Raw genomic sequence first — 23,547 nt, 5'->3', positions numbered from 1 at the left:
GTTTTAAACGTTCCAGTTAATTTTTTAGGGTGAAATTATTTATGCGGGTTCTTCCTCAAGGAAAAAGACGACACCGAAGAAGCACACTACTTTTCTGACTTTATGAATTTCGGAACAAACACTCCACCACTGTATTCAAACAATAAGTCTGGAACTAGGTTGGGGGAGGTTGTGTCTGGGGCCCAAGCCCACTTCCTTCTTACAAAAAGGAGACCGCCGGCGGATGAAGAGGGAGGACCTCAAGTAAACAATCTACGCTCTCGTTTAGCCATGCAAACTGCAGACACAACATTGATCAACTTAAGCAGGTAGTCCCATTGCAAATGCAGCAGGAGTCGCCCCTTCTATGACTTGAGGAAGCAATTTTACACAATGTGGTCCTCAATGTAAGGGCCAACAGGTGCACAGCTCAGACTCACAAAGACAATGGCTTTTATTATGCATTGACCCATGTCATGACCCTACTAAAATTAAAGTACACTGTTTGCCACCCCGGAATTAAGGCCCAATTTAGCCATCAACAAGTGCAAAATAGTGATCTTCTAGGAGACAGAGCACCTGGTGAAAACAACAAAGCACCGTTGAAAAGTCCCGTGCTGAAAGGGGCGGTCCGTTCCCATGGGAGATAATAGCACTCAAGGGGAAGCGTAATGTGTTCTTTTTACCTGATACCTGAATATGGATATGATATGCTGCCAAGCAGAGACCACACATACAGATGTCTGGAACTCCGAGCCCAGGTGCCCCTTGTCCCTTGTCTACCTGCCTCTGTATGACCATCAACTGCAACGGGATTTAGGGGGAGAACCTTAAAGAGCTGTAATCCAATCTGACTTTTTAGACTCCCTTGCTAAAAATGGAACAACAAAAGGCAGGACCAGGCCGGGGGCGGGGGGTGGCAATCGCAGCCCGCCACAACAACAGTAGTCTTAGCGCCTATATTTAACAGTGGTGGGAACTGTACCAGCAGCCATACAGGAACACTTTCAATGCGCAGTGAAGGTCGACTGGGACTCCACTTCCTTCTCAGTCTACAAAGTCTGAGGCTAGCTTAATTCAATCCAATCACCCCCGCCCCCTTCCTTTACACCCAACAGCAAAATAAAGAGATAAGCATTGTTTGACCAAACAATGACCCAATTTCAAAGTCTACAAACCCCTCCACAATTTGATATTCAATGCCAGTTTGTTTAAGTAAGCACAGCAATAAACAATATTTCCAGCAGATGTTGAGAGCTTTCCGTGCATTTTCGCTTACTAATTTTCGGGTGGGTTTAATTCAACCATGTGTAAATATGAGGGTTAATAGCAGCTAGGCAGAGATTAAATATTATGAGCTTGCATGACTCAAACAAGTAATGAGAACCATCTGATTTTTATTTGGTTATTTGTGTAAATGTGCAACAGGTGACGGCAACTTAATAAAGTACAATGTCCAACTCAAGGCTCAGGGGCCAGATCTGGTCCGCCACATTGGGTTATGAGGCCCGCAAAAGTCTGTAAATAATGTGTGTCAATAAAGCACTTCAACCTTCTTACTAAATGTATTGGTTCTTTCAATTTTGACAGAAAAATTGCATGTACTGCATACAATTGCATGTCTTTTAAACTTGAGAACTATCTGAACATGCAAAAACATTATATCAACACAGGAATGTCCGAAGTGCGGCCCGGAGCTCGAGTTTTGTTGGCCCGCAAAATATTATTGTATTACAAAAACAACGGTAAAACATGTATTAAAAAACACAATTTCTGATGTAATGAGAAAAAGCTCAAAATAATTCAGTGGTGTACTAACTTTTTCCACCAAGGGTTGTATACTAATAAGTCCAAAGTATATGGGGGCCATTTTGATTTTTTTTGATTTTGTAAAAAAAAAGAAGAAGATAAAAACAGACGTTATACATCTAGTATTTAAAGACAAAATTTAGGGTTAGCTTTTTGTTATGAGTTACAAAGTATTATTATTCATTATAAATATCAAAATGTCAGCTTTTTCTCATAACATTACATCTTTTTACTCTTTTGTTCACAGTTTTACTGTTGTTGTGTTTTTACCTCTGTAATAATTATTAATAGTACACTTTGTCACACAAAGCTGACACTAGGTTTTGCCTTTACATATATGTAATGTCTGTTTTTGGCTTTTTTTTTTTTTTACAAAACAAAATTATATGAAAATGGCCCCCGCATATTTGGCTTTTTAGTAAATGGCACTTTTTGAAAAAAGTTGGGACACCCATGTATTATTAATGTACATGCCAAACATTTTTTTGTGAGAATAAAATACTTCTTAGAGTGTCCGCCCTGAGATCGGTAGGTCGTGAGTTCAAACCCTGGCCGAGTCATACCAAAGACTATAAAAATGGGACCCATTACCTCCCTGCTTGGCACTCAGCATCAATGTAATTTAAAACATTTGTACGCACGTACAACACTTAAGACCTTCAGTATATCAGTATGTGGAATTACATTATGGAATGGATTAAGCAAAGCAATCAAACAATGTACTAATATGATCCACTTCAAGAAACTCTTCAAACTTAAAGTGTTTACAAAGTACAAAGAAGAAGAACCATGACAAACATGTTCAATTTATTTCATCCATTCATTCATTCATTCTTAAAGTAATCTTACTTATCTCATCATATGAAATATGACTTTCTTCACCAATTATTATTATTAAATTCTTACTATTATTTATTTATTTATTTTTATTGTGATTACATATGGAGTTTATTGTGAAAAAATTGAGAACAGGAAGTGAATAAAAAAAAGTTTCAGCAACTGTTATGTAAAGAAAAGGGGTAGGATTAAATAAGCTCTGCTTCTTCCTACTCCTTTTCGAACATGTTGAAAAGAGAAACTGGAAATTGTGATGTATCATGTTGTATGCTTGCATGTTCGAAATAAACTCAAACTCAACTCAACTCAACTCAACTCAACCACGTCCACCGCTGCTGCTCACTGCTCCCCTCACCTCCCAGGGGGTGGAACAAGGGGATGGATCAAATGCAGAGGGTAATTTCACCACACCTAGTGTGTGAGTGACTATCAGTGGTACTTTAACTTTCAACAAAGCTGACACTAGGTTTTGCCTTAAAATATATGTAACGTCTGTTTTTGGCTTTTTTTTTTTACAAAACAAAATTATATGAAAATGGCCCCCGCATATATGACTTTTTATTCGTAAATGTCCCTTGTTGAAAAAAGTTGGGACACCCCTGTATTATTAAGGTACATTCCAAACATTTATTGTGAGAATAAAATACTTATGATTTCAAAAGCAAGTACGTAAAATATGAAATAATCAAATCGATTAGAAAAGGGAATTTTGTAATAAGTACATAATGAAGCGATTATACATTATAATTTATATATATATATATACATATATATATATATATATATATATATATATATATATATATATATATATATATATATATATATATATATATATATATATATATATATATATATATATATATACATATATATATGTATATGTATATTATATATTTATATAATATATTTATACATATAAACCTGCTCAGTGGCCTTGTGGTTAGAGTGTCCGCCCTGAGATCGGTAGGTCATGAGTTCAAACCCCGGCTGAGTCATACCAAAGTCTATAAAAATGGGACCCATTACCTCCCTGCTTGGCACTCAGCATCAAGGGTTGGAATTGGGGATTAAATCACCAAAATGATTCCCGAGCGCGACCACCGCTGCTGCTCACTGCTCCCCTCACCTCCCAGGGGGTGGAACAAGGGGATGGGTCAAATGCAGAGGGTAATTTCACCACACCTAGTGTGTGTTTGACTACCAGTGGTACTTTTAACTTTAACTTCAATTTTCACTAGAACAAGCGGCCCTCTGAGAGCAGCCATAACTGCAATGTGGCTGAAAACAAGTTTACCAAGGTATCATTAGGGCACTCCTAGAACAGTTTACATGCCCTCTCATCCCCTGCAAAAGTGCAGTAACATTTAAATATAAAAATGCAAATCTGTACAATATTTAAGTAAAAGTGTAATATTTGCTCCGGTCCCATGAAAAAAGTTTCCACTTATTAATTTTGACTTTTCTTCATGTCCTCCTGTACTTTTACATGTTTGCAGCTAGACAACAATGTGATCTATAATTGCATGCAATCACCATTATTACAATGGATGTGGACACAGCCGTTCATGCAACAATACACTACATTAGAAGATAGCTCCATAGTACGCTCCCTGAAACGTTAAAGGTTAAAACCCCTAAATGGGGGTGCTAAACTATGTTGTGAACATACATGCACATGTGCACATTGTTACCCTGGAGTCAAATAGTCGTGTTTGTACCTTTTAATAAACATTAAGTGTTGTATCCCAGTCATATATTTGACACAAGACCTACCTTTAATGAGTTTTGGTCTGCCAGGGCCAACGCCAGCTTCCTCAACTCAGACACTTTCTTCTGACAATTGTGACAAAAGCCTCCCTTCTCCTGCGTCTCTGCCACTGAAACCGACCCGGCGCCCTCGGGGGGAGGCCGGCTGCTGCAGCGAGCGTCCTCCGCGGAGAGGAGTCTCTTCCTGGGGGCGGCGGGAGACTCTCCAGGCGGACATCCCTGCACCTTCAGCGGCAAAACATGAGACGAGATTTGGTGAGGCCACCTGTCAGGTCAAACGTCACGTATGCAAGTGTGTGCAGCATCTTGACAACATGTTTGAAACACAAATATACACTTACACTGCTTTCAACCCCCCCTAAGTCAGGAGCTGGGTTGTCGCCCGCAGATGCATTCATTATTCCCTGCAAGTGCACGCTTATAACGAGCCAAGGGGAAGGTTGTTAACGAGCCATTGGCTGCTGGGGTGAGTGGAGGGTGAGCTGTCATCCGTGATGGTGTCAGCATGTCCCACACGCGAGTTTACAAGTGGGGGGACCTTCGGTGCCAGGAGGCGGTGTTCTTGCGATGGGATGGGAGGGCTAAAAGTATCCTCTGCAAGATGAGCTCAGTATTGGAAGAAAATAACGATTTCTGCCGAGTCTTTTTTTTTTTTTTCGTAATGTTAAAACACTGTCAGATTACAAACTATAGTTGCATGGAGTTTTTATACCTCATACACCTGTGAATGTTATTTCCATACTAAATGTTGCCAAGTTTTTATCGCCCAAATATGTACTTTTGCGGGACACTCTGGCACTTTATGCCAGTGTTGAATACATTTCAGGGGCTCAACGCACATTGGACATTTCACGCTACTCTGGCGCCACCATCTGGCAGAACATTGCATGACACCCACTTTAGCCGGATGGCAGCGGGTGAATATATATATATATATATATATATATATATATATATATATATATATATATATATATATATATATATATATATATATATATATATATATATATATATATATATATATATATATATATATATATACACACACATATATATATATATATATATATATATATACACATACATATATATATATATATATATATATATATATATACATACATATATATATATATATATACATACATATATATATATATATATATATATATATATATATACATACATATATATATATATATACATACATATATATATACATACATACATATATATATATATATATATATATATATATATATATATATATATATATATATATATATATATATATATATATATATATATATATATATATATATATATATATATATATAATTTATTTTATTTTATTTTTTATTTTTTTTATTTTTTATTTTTCTTTCAGCGGGTAAATATTTCATTGGTAAACTTTTTAATATTTCATGACGTCGGCAGCTCGCGCACCTCGTGCACTCGCATGACCCCCCACCCAACAAAAAACAACCATATATAGACAGGTTTTTTTTTTTAACTAAGAGTGCTTTTATATATTTATTTGACACGCCGAAAAATAAAACATGTATTTGTTAATATTTAGGAATTACGGTAGTCTATTTTAATATGGGCGTGGTTAAGTGGCTCGCACCTGTTTCTAATAAGTCTACCGGAAGTTATACCCATGTTACTTGTTACGCCAACGACAATTATCCGCCATTACTTAGTGGAAAAGTAAGAAAAACGAGCCAAACCCTAAAGAGGTAAGATTGCTGATAATAAAAAAAAGTGATGTTGTTCCTTAAATACATGCAATATCGTCACACATTCGGCGTTTTCTCACCCTTGTTTTTCTCTTCAGCAGGTGACTGGTAAATCCAAAAATGATGTCGGAGTCAACGAAGATGGTCCCCAGGTCGATGACGCCGGGGTCCGGCTTGCCGCTTCCGGGAGCCCCCGGTGAGTTCGGTAAAGCCATGCGGGCTGCAAATATCGCCTACGCGTATTGTATTCCACTATAGCATCTTTAGAGCCATGTAAAGAAGACGAAGAAGGGGTGTGTATCCGTTCAAAAAGAAGAAAAAAAAGTCCACATGCTAGTCTTAATCCTGACATCCAGAGAGTTGGCACAGAGTAATCTTCTCAAACGTCCTCACAGTGAAGCCAAACACATAGACATATTTCTATCCACTGGGGTTCTTCTTAGGACATGATGTGAGGAGAGCCCACTGGTCCTCTCTGCTCTCCTGCATCCCTTCACCCTCCTTTTGTAGCTCTCTCTCCCCCCCCTCGCTCTCTCCCTTCTTGAGTCTCTGCATGTCAGGTCCTAAAGATGTATAGACATGACATTACAGGTCGTAATCGCTAACACATCCCTGTGATATTTCCATCATATTCACAGGAAGACTCACAGTATGCGCACACATGACTTCATGCAGGATTTATTTAATGGCACTATTTTTACTGGAATAGTCCTGCAAGATGCACTGGACATAATCTATCCCACAATGCAAACTGCGTTGTGGGATGCATGAAGACTAAATTGTTCTTGGAGCCACATTTCCAAAAAAAACTTCTCCCTATAATTCATATTTTGAGAGCCCATATGTTCTTTAATAGATATTTTTTGTCAAGAGATACACATTTTAGGAAAAAAATAGCCTTATTATGCTAAATACAACTGCAGTAGATGCTGGTGATGGGTGCCTCAGGCTTGATCGAGGTCCTATACAAGATTGTATACTACAGTGTTTCCTCAACTTAAGAGTGTTTTTAAGTTAAGAGCTGTCTCTTTCGGCTCATTGTTATGCTTTAAGTTGCAAAACAAATTTTAGTTACAAACATCCCTGCCATTAGTTGGCATAGCAAATGCCACGGTGAACTCCATAAATCCACCGAAAACATCTGGCCTTACTCAATAGCGTTTGCTTAAAACTAGAGATTGACACAACATTGTTTTTCCAAGAATGGGAAGGAAGATGGTCAATGTGAATAACTGTGCTGACAAGCAGAAGCGGACAATATTCATTGAATTAAAGAAATAAATCCTCAAAAAGCAATTTGAGCAAATCACTGCTTATCTGCACTATATTGAAGCTGAATGAATCTATAATGCCAGCCAAGAATTATAAAGTAATATCTAAACGTCGGACATTTATCTCGGAAAATATGGACACTGTGTTTGATGGAGAAGCAGCTGTAGATACCCTAGAACGGTGGTTCTCAAACTTTTTTCACCAAGGACCACCTCAAAAAAGTCTTTGCTCTCCAAGTACCACCATTAAAATACAGTAGCATAGTATGCCTAAGTATTCATTAAAAACATGGCCGAGGTCTTATTTAATTATGTTTAATATGTTTGGCCACTGTATCATTACACAGTTTCAACAGTAACACTTTGTTTAAATAATTATGAAAATAAAATATAATATGAATATAATATGCTGCACTTTAAGTCATTCTTTGGTATACCACAGTTCAAGAATCACTGCCCTCAGTTTGCTCTATGAGGTCCATTACATTACTTCATAAAACTACTGTAGTTGTTTGTAATACATAATGTTGTACTGTTTTTATACAATATATCATATCTAAACGTTTTTGGTATTTAAAAAAAAAAAAGGCATGTTAGATGTTAAAACTGATGTTTTGGGGGGCACGGAGCACAAGTTAAACTGATAAAAATTCATTTAAATTGGAAACATTGATTTGAGATACAAGTGTTTTGATAAGTGCTCCGTCATTGATCTAAATCGGCTCGTAAGTTGAGGCACTACTGTATTCGACTCAAAATTGAATTTAATAAGATGCCTATGTTGGAACTAAATTAGTTTGTTTTTTTTTATGCAAAAAAAATTAAAAAGTTTTAAAAACCCATGTTTTGAACTGAGCACGGGACCAAATGTGATGTCATGGATTTGGTTTTGGCTCTAGAGTCGCCAGTTGAATAGCCCTGCCGTATTGTGATAAAGTAAAATTGACTGGATTCTGATTGATTTGAATTTACAGTAACCTACTGCAGCCTCTCGGACTGCGGCGCTCAACGATAAAACTTTAGGGCAACCTTTGTTCAAATATAATATCACGGCGGAGAAGCCAATAAAGCCTCATGATTGCTGATCAATATTCAATGACCTGTAGCATTTATCCAACGAGCCAAGCCTTATTGCGCAAATTGAATGGCTTGGTCTAGCTATAGCTGTGGTCCAGTGGAACTATTAGATTTTGTCTGATAATTAGGCTGTGGCGTGCACATTAAAATACATCCAATTGAGAATGTATATACTGTATGCGTACATAACCGATAAACTTAAGACAATCTGTTTATGCACTGCATGGTTGAGCTTGGTTTGTTGACAGTGTGTCAGCAAATCGAAATGTGGGTGGTTGATGAGCCTTTTGTGCGCTTGTGGGTTGCCATATCTTTCTAAGGCCGTTCAGGAATGCAGGTTCTCTGTGGTTTTATGTTGACATCTGTCTGTGGTTTCTTACTTTATTATCCATCCATCCATTTTCTACCGCTTATTCCCTTCGGGGTCGCGGGGGGCGCTGGAGCCTATCTCAGCTACAATCGGGCGGAAGGCGGGGTACACCCTGGACAAGTCGCCACCTCATCGCGGTACTTTATTATTATGAATAATATTATTTAATTTTTATTTTATGTATTTTTTTATTTGTTAGTGGGGGGAAAAACAGCGTTTGATGAAACAATGTATAATATTGTTCAGGATTTACCTTGGGAAGCAGACTTTTGTAGGTGTCTCTTACGGGCTGCTTCTCCAAAGTTACAGCTACGAAATTATGTTGCACACGGACATATTTGAGTGACGGACTGGAGAAGTCAGAGTTGACAACAAGCAGTTACAGTTGTGGTCAAAAGTTTACATACACTTGTGAAGGACATAATGTCATGGCTGTCTTGAGTTTCCAATAATTTCTACAACTCTTATTTTTTGTGATAGAGTGATTGGAGCACATACTTGTTTGTCACAAAAAACATCCATGAAGTTTGGTTCTTTTATGAATTTATTATGGGTCTGAAAATGTGACCAAATCTGCTGGGTCAAAAGTATACATACAGCAACATCCATTATCAATTTTGGTGATGTAGAAAGTTACAATCAAATCAAATTAGCTTCATGGGATGGCCTCTTAACTTCATGTGAGTGATTATGATTGACCACACCTGTTGACTTCTCTGACTCCATTTGAATAGGGCTCATGTGATGCAGTCATTAGACTCGGTTGCAAACGCAACAATGGAAAAGTCAAAGGAACTCAGCACAGATCTGGAAAAAAACGAATCATTGACTTGGACAAGTCAGGAAAGTCACTTGGAGCCATTTCAAAGCAGCTAAAGGTCCCAAGAGCAACTGTGCAGACAATTGTTCGTAAGTATAAAGTGCACGGCACAGTTTTGTCACTGCCACGATCAGGAAGAAAATGCAAGCTGTCACCTGCTGCTGAGAGAAAATTGGTCAGGATGATCAAGAGTCAACCGAGAACCACCAAAAAGCAGGTCTGCAATGATTTGGAAGCTGCTGTAACACAGGTGTCGGTGTCTTTGTCCACAGTCAAGCGTGTTTTGCATCGCCATGGACTGAAAGGCTACCATGCAAGAAGGAAGCCCTTGCTCCAGAAGCAACACCCTAAGGCTCGTCTAAAGTTTGCTGCTAATCACATGGACAAAGATGAGACCTTCTGGAGGAAAGTTCTGTGGTCAGATGAAACAAAAATTGAGCTGTTTGGCCACGATACCCAGCAATATGTTTGGAGAGGAAAAGGTGGGGCCTTTAATCCCAGGAACACCATACCTACAGTGCATGGTGGTGGTGCTTTACAGAGAGTAAATTGGACAATGAAAAAGGAGGATTACCTCCAAATTCTTCAGGACAACCTAAAATCATCAGCCCGGAAGTAGGGTCTTAGGCGCAGTTGGGTGTTCCAACAGGGCAATGACCCCAAAAACATGTCAAAAGTGGTAAAGGAATGGCTAAATCAGGCTATAATTGAGGTTTTAGAATGGCCTTCCCAAAGTCCTGACTTAAACCCCATTGAGAACATGTGGACAAGGAACAAGTCCATGTCAGAAAACCAACAAATTTAGCTGAACTGCACTAATTTTGTCAAGAGGAGTGGTCAAAAATTCAACCAGAAGCTTGCCAGAAGCTTGTGGATGGCTACCAAAAGCGTCTTATTGCAGTGAAACTTTTCAAGGGACATGTAACCAAATATTAACATTGCTGTATTTTGACCCACCAGATTTGGTCACATTTTCAGTAGACCCATAATAAATTCATAAAAGAACCAAACTTCATGAATGTTTTTTGTGACAAACAAGTATGTGCTCCAATCACTCTATCACAAAAAATATGAGTTGTAAAAATTATTGGAAACTCAAGACAGCGATGACATTATGTTCTTTACAGGTGTATGTAAACTTTTGACCATGCCTGTACGTACTGTATGTCTGTACCAATGATAATGTTTGACTGTCCAGTCTGCTGAGTTAGGACTAGAAGAATACAAAACTAGTGAAGTTGGCACGTTGTGTAAATAAAAACAGAATACAATGATTTGCAAATCCTTTTCAACTTGTGTTCAATTGAATACACTGCAAAGACAAGATATTTAATGTTCGAACTGAGAAACTATTTTTTTTTTTTGCAATTAATCATTAACCTAAAATTTAATGGCAGCAACACATTGCAAAAAAGTTGGCACGGGGCATTTTACCACTGTGTTACATGGCCTTTCCTTTTAACAACACTCAGTAAATGTTTGAGAACTGAGGAGACCAATTGTTTAAGCTTTTAAGGTGGAATTCTTTCCCATTCTTGCTTGATGTACAGCTTAAGTTGTTCAACAGTCCGGGGTCTCCGTTGTAGTATTTTACGCTTCATAATGTGCCACACATTTTCTATGGGAGACAGGTCTGGACTACAGGCAGGTCGGTCTCGTACTCTTTTACTACAAAGCCACGCTGTTGTAACACGTGCAGAATGTGGCTTGGCATTGTCTTGCTGAAATAAGCAGCGGCCTCCATGAAAAAAACGTTGCTTGGATGGCAATATATGTTGCACCAAAACCTGTATGTGCCTTTCAGCATTAATGGTGCCTTCACAGATGTGTAAGTTACCCGTGCCTTGGGCACTAATACACCCCCATACCATAACAGATGCTGGCTTTTGAACTTTGCGCCTATAACAGTCCGGATGGTTCTTTTCCTCTTTGGTCTGGAGGACACGACGTCCACAGTTTCCAAAAACAATTTGAAACGTGGACTTGTCAGACAACAGAACACTTTTCCACTTTGCATCAGTCCATCGTAGATGAGCTCGGGCCCAGGGAAGCCGGCGCCGTTTCTGGGTGTTGTTGATGAATGGCTTTCGCTTTGCATAGTAGAGTTTTAACTTGCACTTACAGATGTAGTGACAAACTGTAGTTACTGACAGTGGTTTTCAGAAGTGTACCTGAGCCCATGTGGTGATATCTTTTACACACTGATGTCTGTTTTTGATGCAGTACCGCCTGAACCTTTTGATGATATTACGGACCGTCGATGGTGAAATCCCTAAATTCCTTGCAATAGCTGGTTGAGAAATGTTGTTCTTAAACTGTTCGACAATTTGCTCACGCATTTGTTCACAAAGTGGTGACCCTCGCCCCATCCTTGTTTGTGAATGACTGAGTATTTCATGGAAGCTGCTTTTATACCCAATCATGGTACCCACCTGTTCCCAATTAGCCTGTTCACCTGTGGGATATTCCAAATAAGTGTTTGATGAGCATTCCTCCACTTTGTCAGTCTTTTTTGCCACTTGTGCCAGCTTTTTTGAAACATGTTGCAGGCATCAAATTCCAAATGAGTTAATATATGCAAAAAATAACAAAGTTTACCAGTTCGAACGTTAAGTATCTTGTCTTTGCAGTGCATTTAATTGAATATAGGTTGAAAAGGATTTGCAAATCACTGAATTCTGTTTTTATTTACAATTTACACCACGTGCCAACTTCACTGGTTTTGGGTTTTGTATGTTTAAACACATCAAACACTGCATTTGCACCTTCTTAATATTTAACGGATAAATGTTTGTCGTGTGGTAGCATGCAGCCGACGCTGGCTGCAGCTTGTGTTATATGGACTGACGCTGCGGTGGAGCTGATTCGCCAAGTAGGCTTCTAAAAGGTAGTACATGTTTTTAATGGGTTGTGTCTGATTCGGTCGTTGCTTGTTCTTCTTTTTACAAACGTTCTCAGTTCTGGTCATTGGAGGGCAGCATTGTGTCAATCTCTGAGTGGTGTATAAACGTGCACTTCATTTGTGTAATAAATGTATGTTTGTTTCTTTTGTAAGCGAAGCAGGAACAGCATCGTGTAACAATATATTAACTCTTTATTGCTCAAACGGAACAAGCCTGTGACGGCAGCCAGTTAGGCTAACTCAACTTATGCTTGCAACTTAATGCATAACAAAAATGCCCAGTGCTCCAAACGTCACTATTGAAAACATGAACCGTACACATCTAAATTTACTTAAAGGCCTACTGAAACCCACTACTACCGACCACGCAGTCTGATAGTTTATATATCAATGATGAAATCTTAACATTATAACACATGCCAATACGGCCGGGTTAACTTATAAAGTGACATTTTAAATTTGCCGCTAAACTTCCGGTTCGAAACGCCTCTGAGGATGACGTATGCGTGTGACGTAGCCCGGCGAACACGGGTATGCCTTCCACATTGAAGCCGATACGAAAAAGCTCTGTTTTCATTTCATAATTCCACAGTATTCTGGACATCTGTGTTCGTGAATCTGTTTCAATCATGTTCATTGCATTATGGAGAAGGAAGCCAAGCAAGCAAAGAAGAAAGTTGTCGGTGCGAAATGGACGTATTTTTCGAACGTAGTCAGCCACAACAGTACACAGCCGGCGCTTCTTTGTTTACATTCCCGAAAGATGCAGTCAAGATGGAAGAACTCGGATAACAGAGACTCTAACCAGGAGGACTTTTGATTTGGATACACAGACGCCTGTAGAGAACTGGGACAACACAGACTCTTACCAGGATTACTTTGATTTGGATGACAAAGACGCAGACGTGCTACTGTGAGTATGCAGCTTTGGCTTTTTTTTGCGTATGTACGTAACTTTTTTAAAATATATAAGCTTTATGAACCTTGGGTTAGGTGAACGGTCTTTTGGGCTGAGTGATTGTGTGTGTTGATCATGTGTTTGAATTGTATTGGCGTGTTCTATGGAGCTAGGAGCTAGCAGAGGAGCTAGGAGCTAGCATAACACGTACCGTACCGTAAGTGCGCGTCACGTACGTAACTTTTTAAAAATATATAAGCTTTATGAACCTTGGGTTAGGTGAACGGTCTTTTGGGCTGAGTGATTGTGTGTGTTGATCAGGTGTTTGAATTGTATTGGCGTGTTCTATGGAGCTAGGAGCTAGCAGAGGAGCTAGGAGCTAGCATAACAAACACGCAGGTGTTATTATGCAGGATTAATTTGTGGCATATTAAATATAAGCCTGGTTGTGTTGTGGCTAATAGAGTATATATATGTCTTGTGTTTATTTACTGTTGTAGTCATTCCCAGCTGAATATCAGGTACCGTGAGTATGCAGCCTTGGCTGCTAAACATTCAATAACTTGACCGTATGTGCGCGTCACGTACGTAACTTTTTAAAAATATATAAGCTTCATGAACCTTGGGTTAGGTAAACGGTCTTTTGGGCTGAGTGATTGTGTGTGTTGATCAGGTGTTTGAATTGTATTGGCGTGTTCTATGGAGCTAGGAGCTAGCAGAGGAGCTAGGAGCTAGCATAACAAACACGCAGGTGTTTTTATGCAGGATTAATTTGTGGCATATTAAATATAAGCCTGGTTGTGTTGTGGCTAATAGAGTATATATATGTCTTGTGTTTATTTACTGTTGTAGTCATTCCCAGCTGAATATCAGGTCACCCCCGGCTCTCACAGCATCTTCCCTATCTGAATAGCTTCAACTCCCCACTAGTCCTTCACTTGCACTTTACTCATCCACAAATCTTTCATCCTCGCTCAAATTAATGGGGAAATTGTCGCTTTCTCGGTCCGAATCTCTCTCACTTCATGCGGCCAACATTGTAAACAATAGGGAACTTTGCGTATATGTTCAACTGACTACGTCACGCTACTTCCGGTAGGTGCAAGCCTTTTTTTTATCAGATACCAAAAGTTGCAATCTTTATCGTCGTTGTTCTATACTAAATCCTTTCAGCAAAAATATGGCAATATCGCGAAATGATCAAGTATGACACATAGAATAGATCTGCTATCCCCGTTTAAATAAAAAAAATTCATTTCAGTAGGCCTTTAATAAATGTGTTCAGAGCACTTCTGATCATGTGGCACTCAACAACTGCAGTGTTTATGCCAAAGGCCTGGCCTGCAAGTTTTGTGCCAGTCAGAAGTCAGAAATTACGACTGAAGTTCTCACACCTAACTGAGCAACGAGTTAACTGCTTGTGTATTATGTTTAAGTCTTTGCTTTTCCTCTAAGGCAGGAGTGTTAAACTCCTTTGCACAGGGGGCCATAATTCAGTCCGAGTCCTTTTTTAATGTGTAATGACTTGTGATCGGATAAGCTAGGAGAAGGTTTGCATGTGGAGACTGCTGTGGCTTGTTTTTTCTTTTTCCCAAAGGGATTGTTAAATTTCCAGCTTCTTGCATCTTTTTAACATCCAGCTAAGATATATATTTTTTTATGTGCACACAAACATCAGGAGGAAGATTTGTTGGTAGACAAGGAAAACAGTTGGCAAGTCTGAGGAGGCGGCGTTTCCCATCATGCCTTGCTGGAGTTACAATTATCACTTGACTGCATATTTAATGTTATTTTAATAGTTTAAGGGGTGACATTTTAATTATTGTTATTTTAGTTAGTAACCACCCCCAGTAAGAATGATGGGTGCATTGCTTTTTACTGTGGTCTACAGTTTTTGTTCTTAAAGGCCTACTGAAACCCACTACTACCGACCACACAGTCTGATAGTTTATATATCAATGATGAAATCTTAACATTGAAACACATGCCAATACGGCCGGGTTAACTTATAAAGTGCAATTTTAAAATTCCCGCCACACTTCCGGTTGAAAAACTCCTTTGGATATGATTTATGCGCGTGACGTCACAAAATCCACGGAAGTGGTTGGACCCCATCGGACCCGATACAAAAACCTCTTGTTTTCTTCGACAAAATTCCACAGTATTCTGGACATCTGTGTTGGTGAATCTTTTGCAATTTGTTTAATGAACAATGGAGGCTGCAAAGAAGAACGTTGTAGGTGGGATCGATCGGTGTCTTAGCGGCTAAGTACAATACTTACAGCAACACAACAAGGACTACTTACCCTGATAGCAGACGCTTAGCCGATGCTTGCCGCCAAACCCACGGATGAAGTCCTTCGTCGCGCCGTTGATCGCTGGAACGCAGGTGAGCACGGCTGTTGATGGGAAGATGAGGGCTGGCTGGCGTAGGTGGAGCGCTATTGTTTTTATCATAGTTCTGTGAGGTCCGGTTGCTAAGTTGCTAAATTAGCCTTAGCGTCGTTAGCAACAGCATTGTTAAGCCTTACCAGGCTGAGAATTTTTAACCGTGTAGTTACATGTACATGGTTTAATAGTATTGTTGATCTTCTGTCTATCCTTCCAGTCAGAGGTTTATTTCTTTTGTTTCTATCTTCATTTGAGAACGATGCTATCACGTTAGCTCAGTAGCTAAGTGTGTCACCGATGTATTGTCTTGGAGATAAAAGTCACTTTAAATGTCCATTTCGCGTGCTCGACTCTCATTTTCAAGAGGATATAGTATCCGAGGTGGTTTAAAATACAAATCCGTGATCCACAATAGAAAAAGGAGAGAGTGTGGAATCCAATGAGCCAGCTTGTACCTAAGTTACGGTCAGAGCGAAAAAAGATACGTCCATCACTGCCTCTCAAGTCCTTCACTGTAACGTTCCTCATCTACGAATCTTTCATCCTCGCTCAAATTAATGGGGTAATCGTCACTTTCTCGGTCCGAATCTCTCTCGGTCCATTGTAAACAAAGGAAAATTGTGAGGATATTACCTCCTCTGACGTCACGCTACTTCCGGTACAGGCAAGGCTTTTTTTATCAGCGAGCAAAAGTTGAAAACTTTATCGTTGATTTTCTCTACTAAATCCTTTCAGCAAAAATATGGCAATATCGCGAAATGATCAAGTATGACACATAGAATGGATCTGCTATTCCCGTTTAAATAAAAAAAAATCATTTCAGTAGGCCTTTAAAGTAGAAATGTCAGAGAAACATTTGGGTGATAATGATGATGGTGTGGCTTATTAATTTACAGACGCTCACCAAGCGGGTTGGTTGAGTCTTGAATTTCAATTGGTTCCATTGGTCAGATGTTTTGATTTCCAGTCTCATTTTGATTTTATGTATTTTGCAAGCTTCCTGCGATCATTAATTTTTGCAACAGCAGCAATTAGATTGAATTAAATGACATAACCCAAATGTTGTCGTGGGTGAGAGACTGTGCTATTGATTTAACTTCTTGGATCTTCCATCCATTTTTTATACCGCCTATCCTATTCAGGGTCATGGGTGAGCTGGAGCCTATTCTAGCTGGCTCGGGCCAACCTGGACTGGATGCCAGTCAATAAAGGGGAACAAAAGACAAACAAAAATTTACAGTGACACTTATGGACAATTCATTGACAATTCATGTTTTGGGGATGTGGGAGGAAACAGGAGTACCACTGCAAACTCCAAACAAAGAGGCCCCTCCAAAAAGGTTCAGATAATAACTGAAATCCTACCTATCATTCATATTTCTGAACTGTGGGCGGATTCGAACTTTATTGCTGTGAGGCAACAGCATTAACGGTTGTGACTGTGCTGTCCCCATAGTATACCATGCTCTAAACACATACAGTAAGGCCAGAGATACAGTAGATGTCGCAATAAGGGAAAATAACAGTTAGCAGTTAGGTGGTCTCTCAGTTACTCAAGGGTGCCTCAAACTACTGTTGATATCAATGTGTAGAAATAAGTGCGATCAAACGATTAGTTTTTAATCAGATTAATCACACAGTTTTGTTTTACTTGCACATTAATTTGCACAAACTTGGTAACTGTATTATCTAAAGTCAGGGTGTATTTTGAAGTGAGATTTACAAGTGCTCACACTTGTCGTAGTGTCCTCACTCATATTTGCACTGACGTAAGAAATGACCTGATCACTGACCGTATAACAATCCACGCCGCCTTTCAGGGAACGATCTGCGGTTAAGGTAAAGCAGCATGATTTAATGCAATATTTTCTGTGATTAATTGCATGCCTTATAGCGTTAGACAATCCTAATAGAAATATAAAATGCAAGTCCAATCAGAGCTTTGTTAATTTTATGTGAGTGTAAGCGACTGTATGTAAATTGGTCAGAGACTAAATTTAGAGCCCTTTGCCATTGTAGGTTAGACATGATTACATGAAGATTAACATCCACTCGCAACAATTTTGACAATCACAGAGGGGTCAATAATTGATATTTTAGGGTGGAATAAATTATTATAGGCACAAGCACCATGCCTCTGTGTGACACCCAGGAGTACACACTTATTTGTGAGGGAGTGGAGGCAGGGATTGTCACTAGGCCGATAATTACAATCCATAGTAAAGATGATTTACCATGTCCGTCACTCAGTGGAGGAGGTCTTGGTGGGGTCTCCCTCGGCTCACTGATGAAATTCCACGGAGGGAACCCCCAGGGACTTGGGTTGCTACATCTGCTGCCCTTGTGCACATACAGGGAAATGGCTCAGAGCATCTCATTAAGTCCTCTCTTATGTTTTAGCCATGCTTGCGAGACCTGTGCGCCTCCTCCACAGAAAAGGCCTTGTGAGAAGCGTTTAGCAAATATTGATAGTTCCGCCGCATGGCGAGGATCAAAGGTAAAAAATTAAAAAAAAGAGAGATGGGTATGTATGGTGCACTGTGCTTCATGAATGATTAATGTTTCATTCTTTCAGAAAAGGGCATTTGGATTTTGTTTCTGATTTGGCTTTCCCACCACATAGACCTAGATATAAATGGTCTTGTGCGGTTTCTTCAGTGTTTTAATATACAGACAGTTATAGAACCTCCGGCTGGAACTGAATTTAGTAAAATAAAAATCAATACAACTCTGGGAATCAGTTTAAATAACTAGAGCTTAATAAAAGCAGATAAATAAATCTACCGGAATTCAATTCAGTTGAATGTGGTTTTCATTCCATGCAGCACGGTGGGACGTGTGCCTCACAATACAAAGGTCCTGGGTTCGATCCTGGGCTCGGGATCTTTCTGTGTGGAGTGCGTAGGTTTCCTCCGGGTACTCCGGCTTCCTCCCACCTCCAAAGACATGCACCTGGGGATAGGTTGATTGGCAACACTAAATTGGGCCTAGTGTGTGAATGTTAATGTTGTCTGTCTGTATGGGTTGGCCCTGTGATGGGGGGGGGCGACTTGTCCAGGGTGTACACCGCCTTCCGCCCGAATGCAGCTGAGATAGGCTCCAGCACCCTTCGCGATGCCAAAAAAGGGAAAAGCGGTAGAAAATGGATGGATGAATGGACATCCATTCAAAAGTTGATTCGTGTGCACATTTTTTTATTTGAAAAGCAAACGGTTAGTGATTAACAAGTGGCCAGCAGGAGGTACTGTTTCCCAATTTGCACTAATTTTCAAAAATCAACCAGAAAAAAACAACATAAATATAATTTTGCTTTTTTGTACATTGTAGACTCTAAACAAAATGAAGTAAATCCCCATATGTTTAAAATGAATAAATTAAGTTAAAAAAAAGGGTTTATCCAATCTCCTTCTATATTAAATGACAATGCAGAAAGAAAATCTGTCAATTACTTGACAACACCTTTGATTACTTTGAAGACAAATGGTGTGAGGTGAGTGAGTTTTTCTCTCCACCATTCTCAGTGGAGTACAGTGAAAATGTGCACCATTTCTATACTGCATTAAGTCCCTTTGCAGCAGACTGGCCATCCAGCCCACAGTGACTCAACAGAGACAAATATTTATTTTTATTGTCTTGTTTTAATCAGTACTTTTAATCACAGCAACAATAAACAGAGAAAATACGAGCAAGCAGTAAAGCTGTTACAAACGGTGTGCCTGCCAGCAGAGTGAAATGAAACCTGGCGGGGTATTTTTTTAAAAGCCCTCTGCAGTTTTTAGGCGGTTAGTTGTCTTTGCAACACAAGGAGGCACAAACAGCGGAAGATAGACTAAGATCGTTTAAAAATGCAGATCCAATGTGAGTCTTCTTGCCTTGCAAGTCCGTTGGAAGGCTGATGATGCCGCTTAGCTGCAAATGTCTGACTGGTCAAGTGGTCCTAAACATTTCACAATTTTGTCAAAGAACTGTTGAACTGTCGAGAACCACTCAATCAGGGAGACCACATTCATGTTCCAAATCTGTAAACCCTCCTAATGGATGCATCCTCTATTAAAAGAAAAACAAAGAAGCTACAGGTTGCTTTCTGAGACGTTGCTGAAAAGACATGAGTAAAGGAGAGGCTGTGTGAAGAGTACGTACATTGCCTTGTAGAGGATGAGCTCCTGTCCCTTTCCTTGTCATCGTCCGTGGTCACACTGTGTCAACTGAGGAGCCACTCGCTTTTATATATGATGATCTGGGGCTCGGTTGAAACAAGTTTCATTCAGGGAGGAATGAGGCCCATGCTGGTCCGACCGGACGAGCTGGGTTCCAGGTAACAAGCAGGACGAACGGGCAGCCACCCTTATGTAAAATAAGAGCCATTGTAGGCCAAAAAGTTCCATTGACAAAATACTTTTTGAAAATGTTTAATCTGCTCTATACAGGACAACAATATTTAGAAACTGACAATTGAGTCCAAATGGACACAACATGACAACAAGTAAAACAAAACATTTCCCAGTAGAACGCTTAGAAATAAAGATTAAACTATATTACCTGTATTATTACATCATTTTTAAAATTTAAAAAAGACCTAGAATATGTTCCTTTATATATATTTATTTCTTTATATATGCACCTTATTGTTTTTTTTATCCTGCACTACCATGAGCTTATGTAACGAAATTTTGTTATCTGTGCTGTAAAGTTCAAATTTGAATGACTATAAAAAGGAAGTCTAAGTCTAAGTCTTTATGAATAACTTTGTGGGGTTACATTTTTTAATTGTTTTAATTTCAAGTATTGACCGAAAAGGGTAATATAGCATACCAAAAATGGAGTTGTCAGATGAGATAAACTTGGATTTTTCCATAATATCAATTTATCGATTCAAAGTTATATACTTAAAAACCATGTGTCATAAAATATTGTATTACCCCAATGTTGGTGTCTTTGTCATATATAGTTACAAGCTTTGAACAAAGCACAAAAATGCTGGTCATTTTTGGATGCATGTGCTTTCTAGACTTAAGAAGTTTTAGAATAAAGAAAATGTATTAAAAGAAACGTGTAATAAGCTCTAACTGCTTGTTCTTTAGGTGAAATACCTTTGTATGTACATTTCTGAAAATGTATTTAAAAAGTGAATGTTAGAAAATGAATATAAAAAAATCCTATAAAAGGGAAACATGTGATTAAAATTGGAAATTAAATAAATGCAACTTGTTTTTTAATCCTTCATAGCCTTGAGCATTTTAAGGAAACAGCATATTTTCTCTCAATCATTAGGAACATTGGAATATGCATGTGTTGGCAAGGAGTATGGATCATTTTAAATATTGGGAAATGTTTGTAGGAACATTGGAATATGCATGTATTGGCAAGGAGTATGGATCATTTTAAATATTGGGAAATGTTTGTAGGAACATTGGAATATGCATGTATTGGCAAGGAGTATGGATCATTTTAGATATTGGGAAATGTTTGTCGTAAAAGTAATAAAAGATTATATTTATTTGTATCTCTTAATCCAACTTTGTATTGCCTTTTCCCATGTTCTAATGGCATTTCCTGCTAACCATCAACAAATCAAAGTGCATGTGACCAGTTTGGGGTTTTTAACTTGTGTGTATGGAGTAACAGTCATGGGCCATGTTTTGTGTTAAAAGATTTAATTATGTTGTCTTTTTCCTTTTTTTACACAGACAGTATCACTGTACTTTTACATTCATTGTGAAACAATGTTGCAAACCAAAAATTAATATTTATTTACTGGGATTAAAGGTTCAGTGAGTACTCATATTCAGGAACAAATGCACAACTAAGAACAAAGAAAGCATACTAAATAATTTGTCAAAAGAGAGGAAAATATAACATACATGGAAAATATGACACAGTACAGCATGTTTTAACTGATATTGTCAGTTGCAATCGAGAGAACTATTTCACTCTTCCGGCTTGACAGTGGGCTGACAAACAGGCTGGATGAGTTGCTTCACATTGTCTAACACGTGTTCTTGCAGCAGGACAAGACTCTCGTGGAGGTATTTGACCAAGGTAGACTGACGGCTACAAAGAGAAAATCTTATTTTATTTAGTGCCGTCTCTCTATAAAAATAAGTATACAAAAATAAAACACCCTGAACTTGAGTATATTGCAAAAGTCACTGTAACTTCACAGGGTTTAAACATACAGCCGCTTTCTTTGCTTACCATTAATCGCATGTGCACCCTCATACGGTATGTAGACTTACACAATCAAGGCAATATCAATACACAACTTGTGTTCACACTTGTGCTTTATAAATAACACTGGTGTGTCACCATTTATGGCTTCTAATGATCTTCGTTTTAGTGCGGACGGCATGACGAGGACTGCCCTGGGGGGAGCGGATGTAAGGAAGAAGTGGCGTCGGCTCACATTTTTGCTGGGGAGGCTGCGGATTCAATTATGTCGCCGTTCTGCCACAAAAAGAGACAAAAAGAGGGAGGAGATGAACAAGCACCAAGATAAGAGGTGAGGTCTGCATACACAAACACGCAGTTTCAAAAACACATTGTAACACAAACACACATCACATTGTAAAAGCAAATGTCACAGAGGGAGAAGACATGAGAACTATAACACTTTGCATACGTCATCACTTTTCACCACAAAAACATGCGACCCATATGATTTGACACTCTTAAAAAAAGATGTCAACCCTCCTTGAAAAGTACATTCTTTTACATTACATTATTTATTGAAAAGTGCTGTAAATTTAAAATATTAAATAATATAGAATTTACAATGAATGTTGAATCATTTTGAGTGCAAGTGTATTTGACTGGTGTTCTTACATACATACAATATCAATGCCTAAAGGTTTGAGGGACAAAGTTGACCTCTGACCTCAGCAACTTTGCCAGTTTTGACACAGCTATCATTTAATAGGAGTATCAATCATCAAAGTTTACTTGTATAGCCCTTAATCACAAATGTCTCAAAGGGCTGCACAAGCCACAACGACATCCTCGGCTCAGATCCGACATCAGAGCAAGAAAAAACTCAGTAAATATCCTGTGTGTCGTCAACATTGGACATTTGTGTTTTGCAGACATAGCTATTGTTTTTTCCACAACTCTAGAGCAAAAACATGTCCACTGCAGAGGATGCTGGTTCTCAGGAATATATAAACAGGTCTATATCATAAGTAAGATATCTTTGTGGCTCGTCTCTATGGCACTGTCAAAACCACACCAGTTACTGATTTGAACTTTGACCTCAGCTATTGTGTATAAGTTGACAACACTAGTGATACCTCCTGTTTTGTGTTGTTATTCTCCTGCAAATCAGGTGCATTATAATCCGTTTGAGAGCCTACATGTGGCGGGCCAAATAACGGATGGGAAACACCTTACATTTTCAATTCTTCTTGCTCTCTAATGATTTTTAGGGGGAATTATTTGTTACTGATTATTGTTCTCTCAATTTCTACCCCATAAACCAAAACTACATATTTTGACATCACGGCCAGCTCGTATTAGTTCGAGCTACTATGTATGTAAAGCAACTCAAGGCATGCTCTTGATTTCTCTACACTTTGTATGGCTTTCCTCCCACTGATGGATAAAGTAAAAAAAATAAGGGTCCAAATACACGAACGGATGGATAACGGGCTCTAGGACAAATTCATGCTAAAGAAGGTGGATGCTATGC

The 23,547-nt window shown here is 38.8% G+C and overlaps 2 protein-coding genes and 1 long non-coding RNA gene across 6 annotated transcripts in view; 1 reads left to right on the top strand and 2 right to left on the bottom strand.

Annotated features, from left to right (window-relative positions):
* kif26ab (kinesin family member 26Ab) overlaps positions 1-6,651 on the bottom strand; it is a 175,475-nt gene extending 168,824 nt beyond the window's left edge. The window contains exons 1-2 of one of the 2 annotated variants that reach the window (XM_062042121.1): positions 6,218-6,651; positions 4,402-4,620 (exon numbers count right to left, since the gene is read on the bottom strand). In XM_062042121.1, the coding sequence (XP_061898105.1) occupies positions 4,402-4,620; positions 6,218-6,352 (354 nt within the window). In that variant the 5' untranslated portion in view covers positions 6,353-6,651. Of the gene's footprint in view, positions 1-4,401; positions 4,621-4,736; positions 4,866-6,217 lie in introns of those variants that run through there. The other variant, XM_062042122.1, reaches the window with a different exon arrangement.
* Positions 6,034-23,547, top strand: part of LOC133646599 (uncharacterized) — a 34,415-nt gene continuing 16,901 nt past the window's right edge. Inside the window, exons 1-3 of the long non-coding RNA XR_009825321.1 lie at positions 6,034-6,137; positions 6,236-6,333; positions 22,204-22,365. This is a non-coding gene — a long non-coding RNA (uncharacterized LOC133646599). The remainder of the gene's footprint in view (positions 6,138-6,235; positions 6,334-22,203; positions 22,366-23,547) is intronic.
* aspg (asparaginase homolog (S. cerevisiae)) overlaps positions 21,514-23,547 on the bottom strand; it is a 38,313-nt gene continuing 36,279 nt past the window's right edge. For all 3 annotated transcript variants that reach the window (XM_062042132.1, XM_062042135.1, XM_062042133.1), the window contains one exon: positions 21,514-22,310. In XM_062042132.1, coding sequence (XP_061898116.1) covers positions 22,266-22,310 — 45 coding nt within the window. In that variant the 3' untranslated portion in view covers positions 21,514-22,265. The remainder of the gene's footprint in view (positions 22,311-23,547) is intronic.

Source organism: Entelurus aequoreus, linkage group LG03, assembly GCF_033978785.1.
Source record: "Entelurus aequoreus isolate RoL-2023_Sb linkage group LG03, RoL_Eaeq_v1.1, whole genome shotgun sequence".
Classification (NCBI taxonomy): domain Eukaryota; kingdom Metazoa; phylum Chordata; class Actinopteri; order Syngnathiformes; family Syngnathidae; genus Entelurus; species Entelurus aequoreus.
The sequence above is the reverse complement of the archived record's forward strand: the minus strand, read 5'-3'. Positions and strand labels throughout refer to the sequence as shown.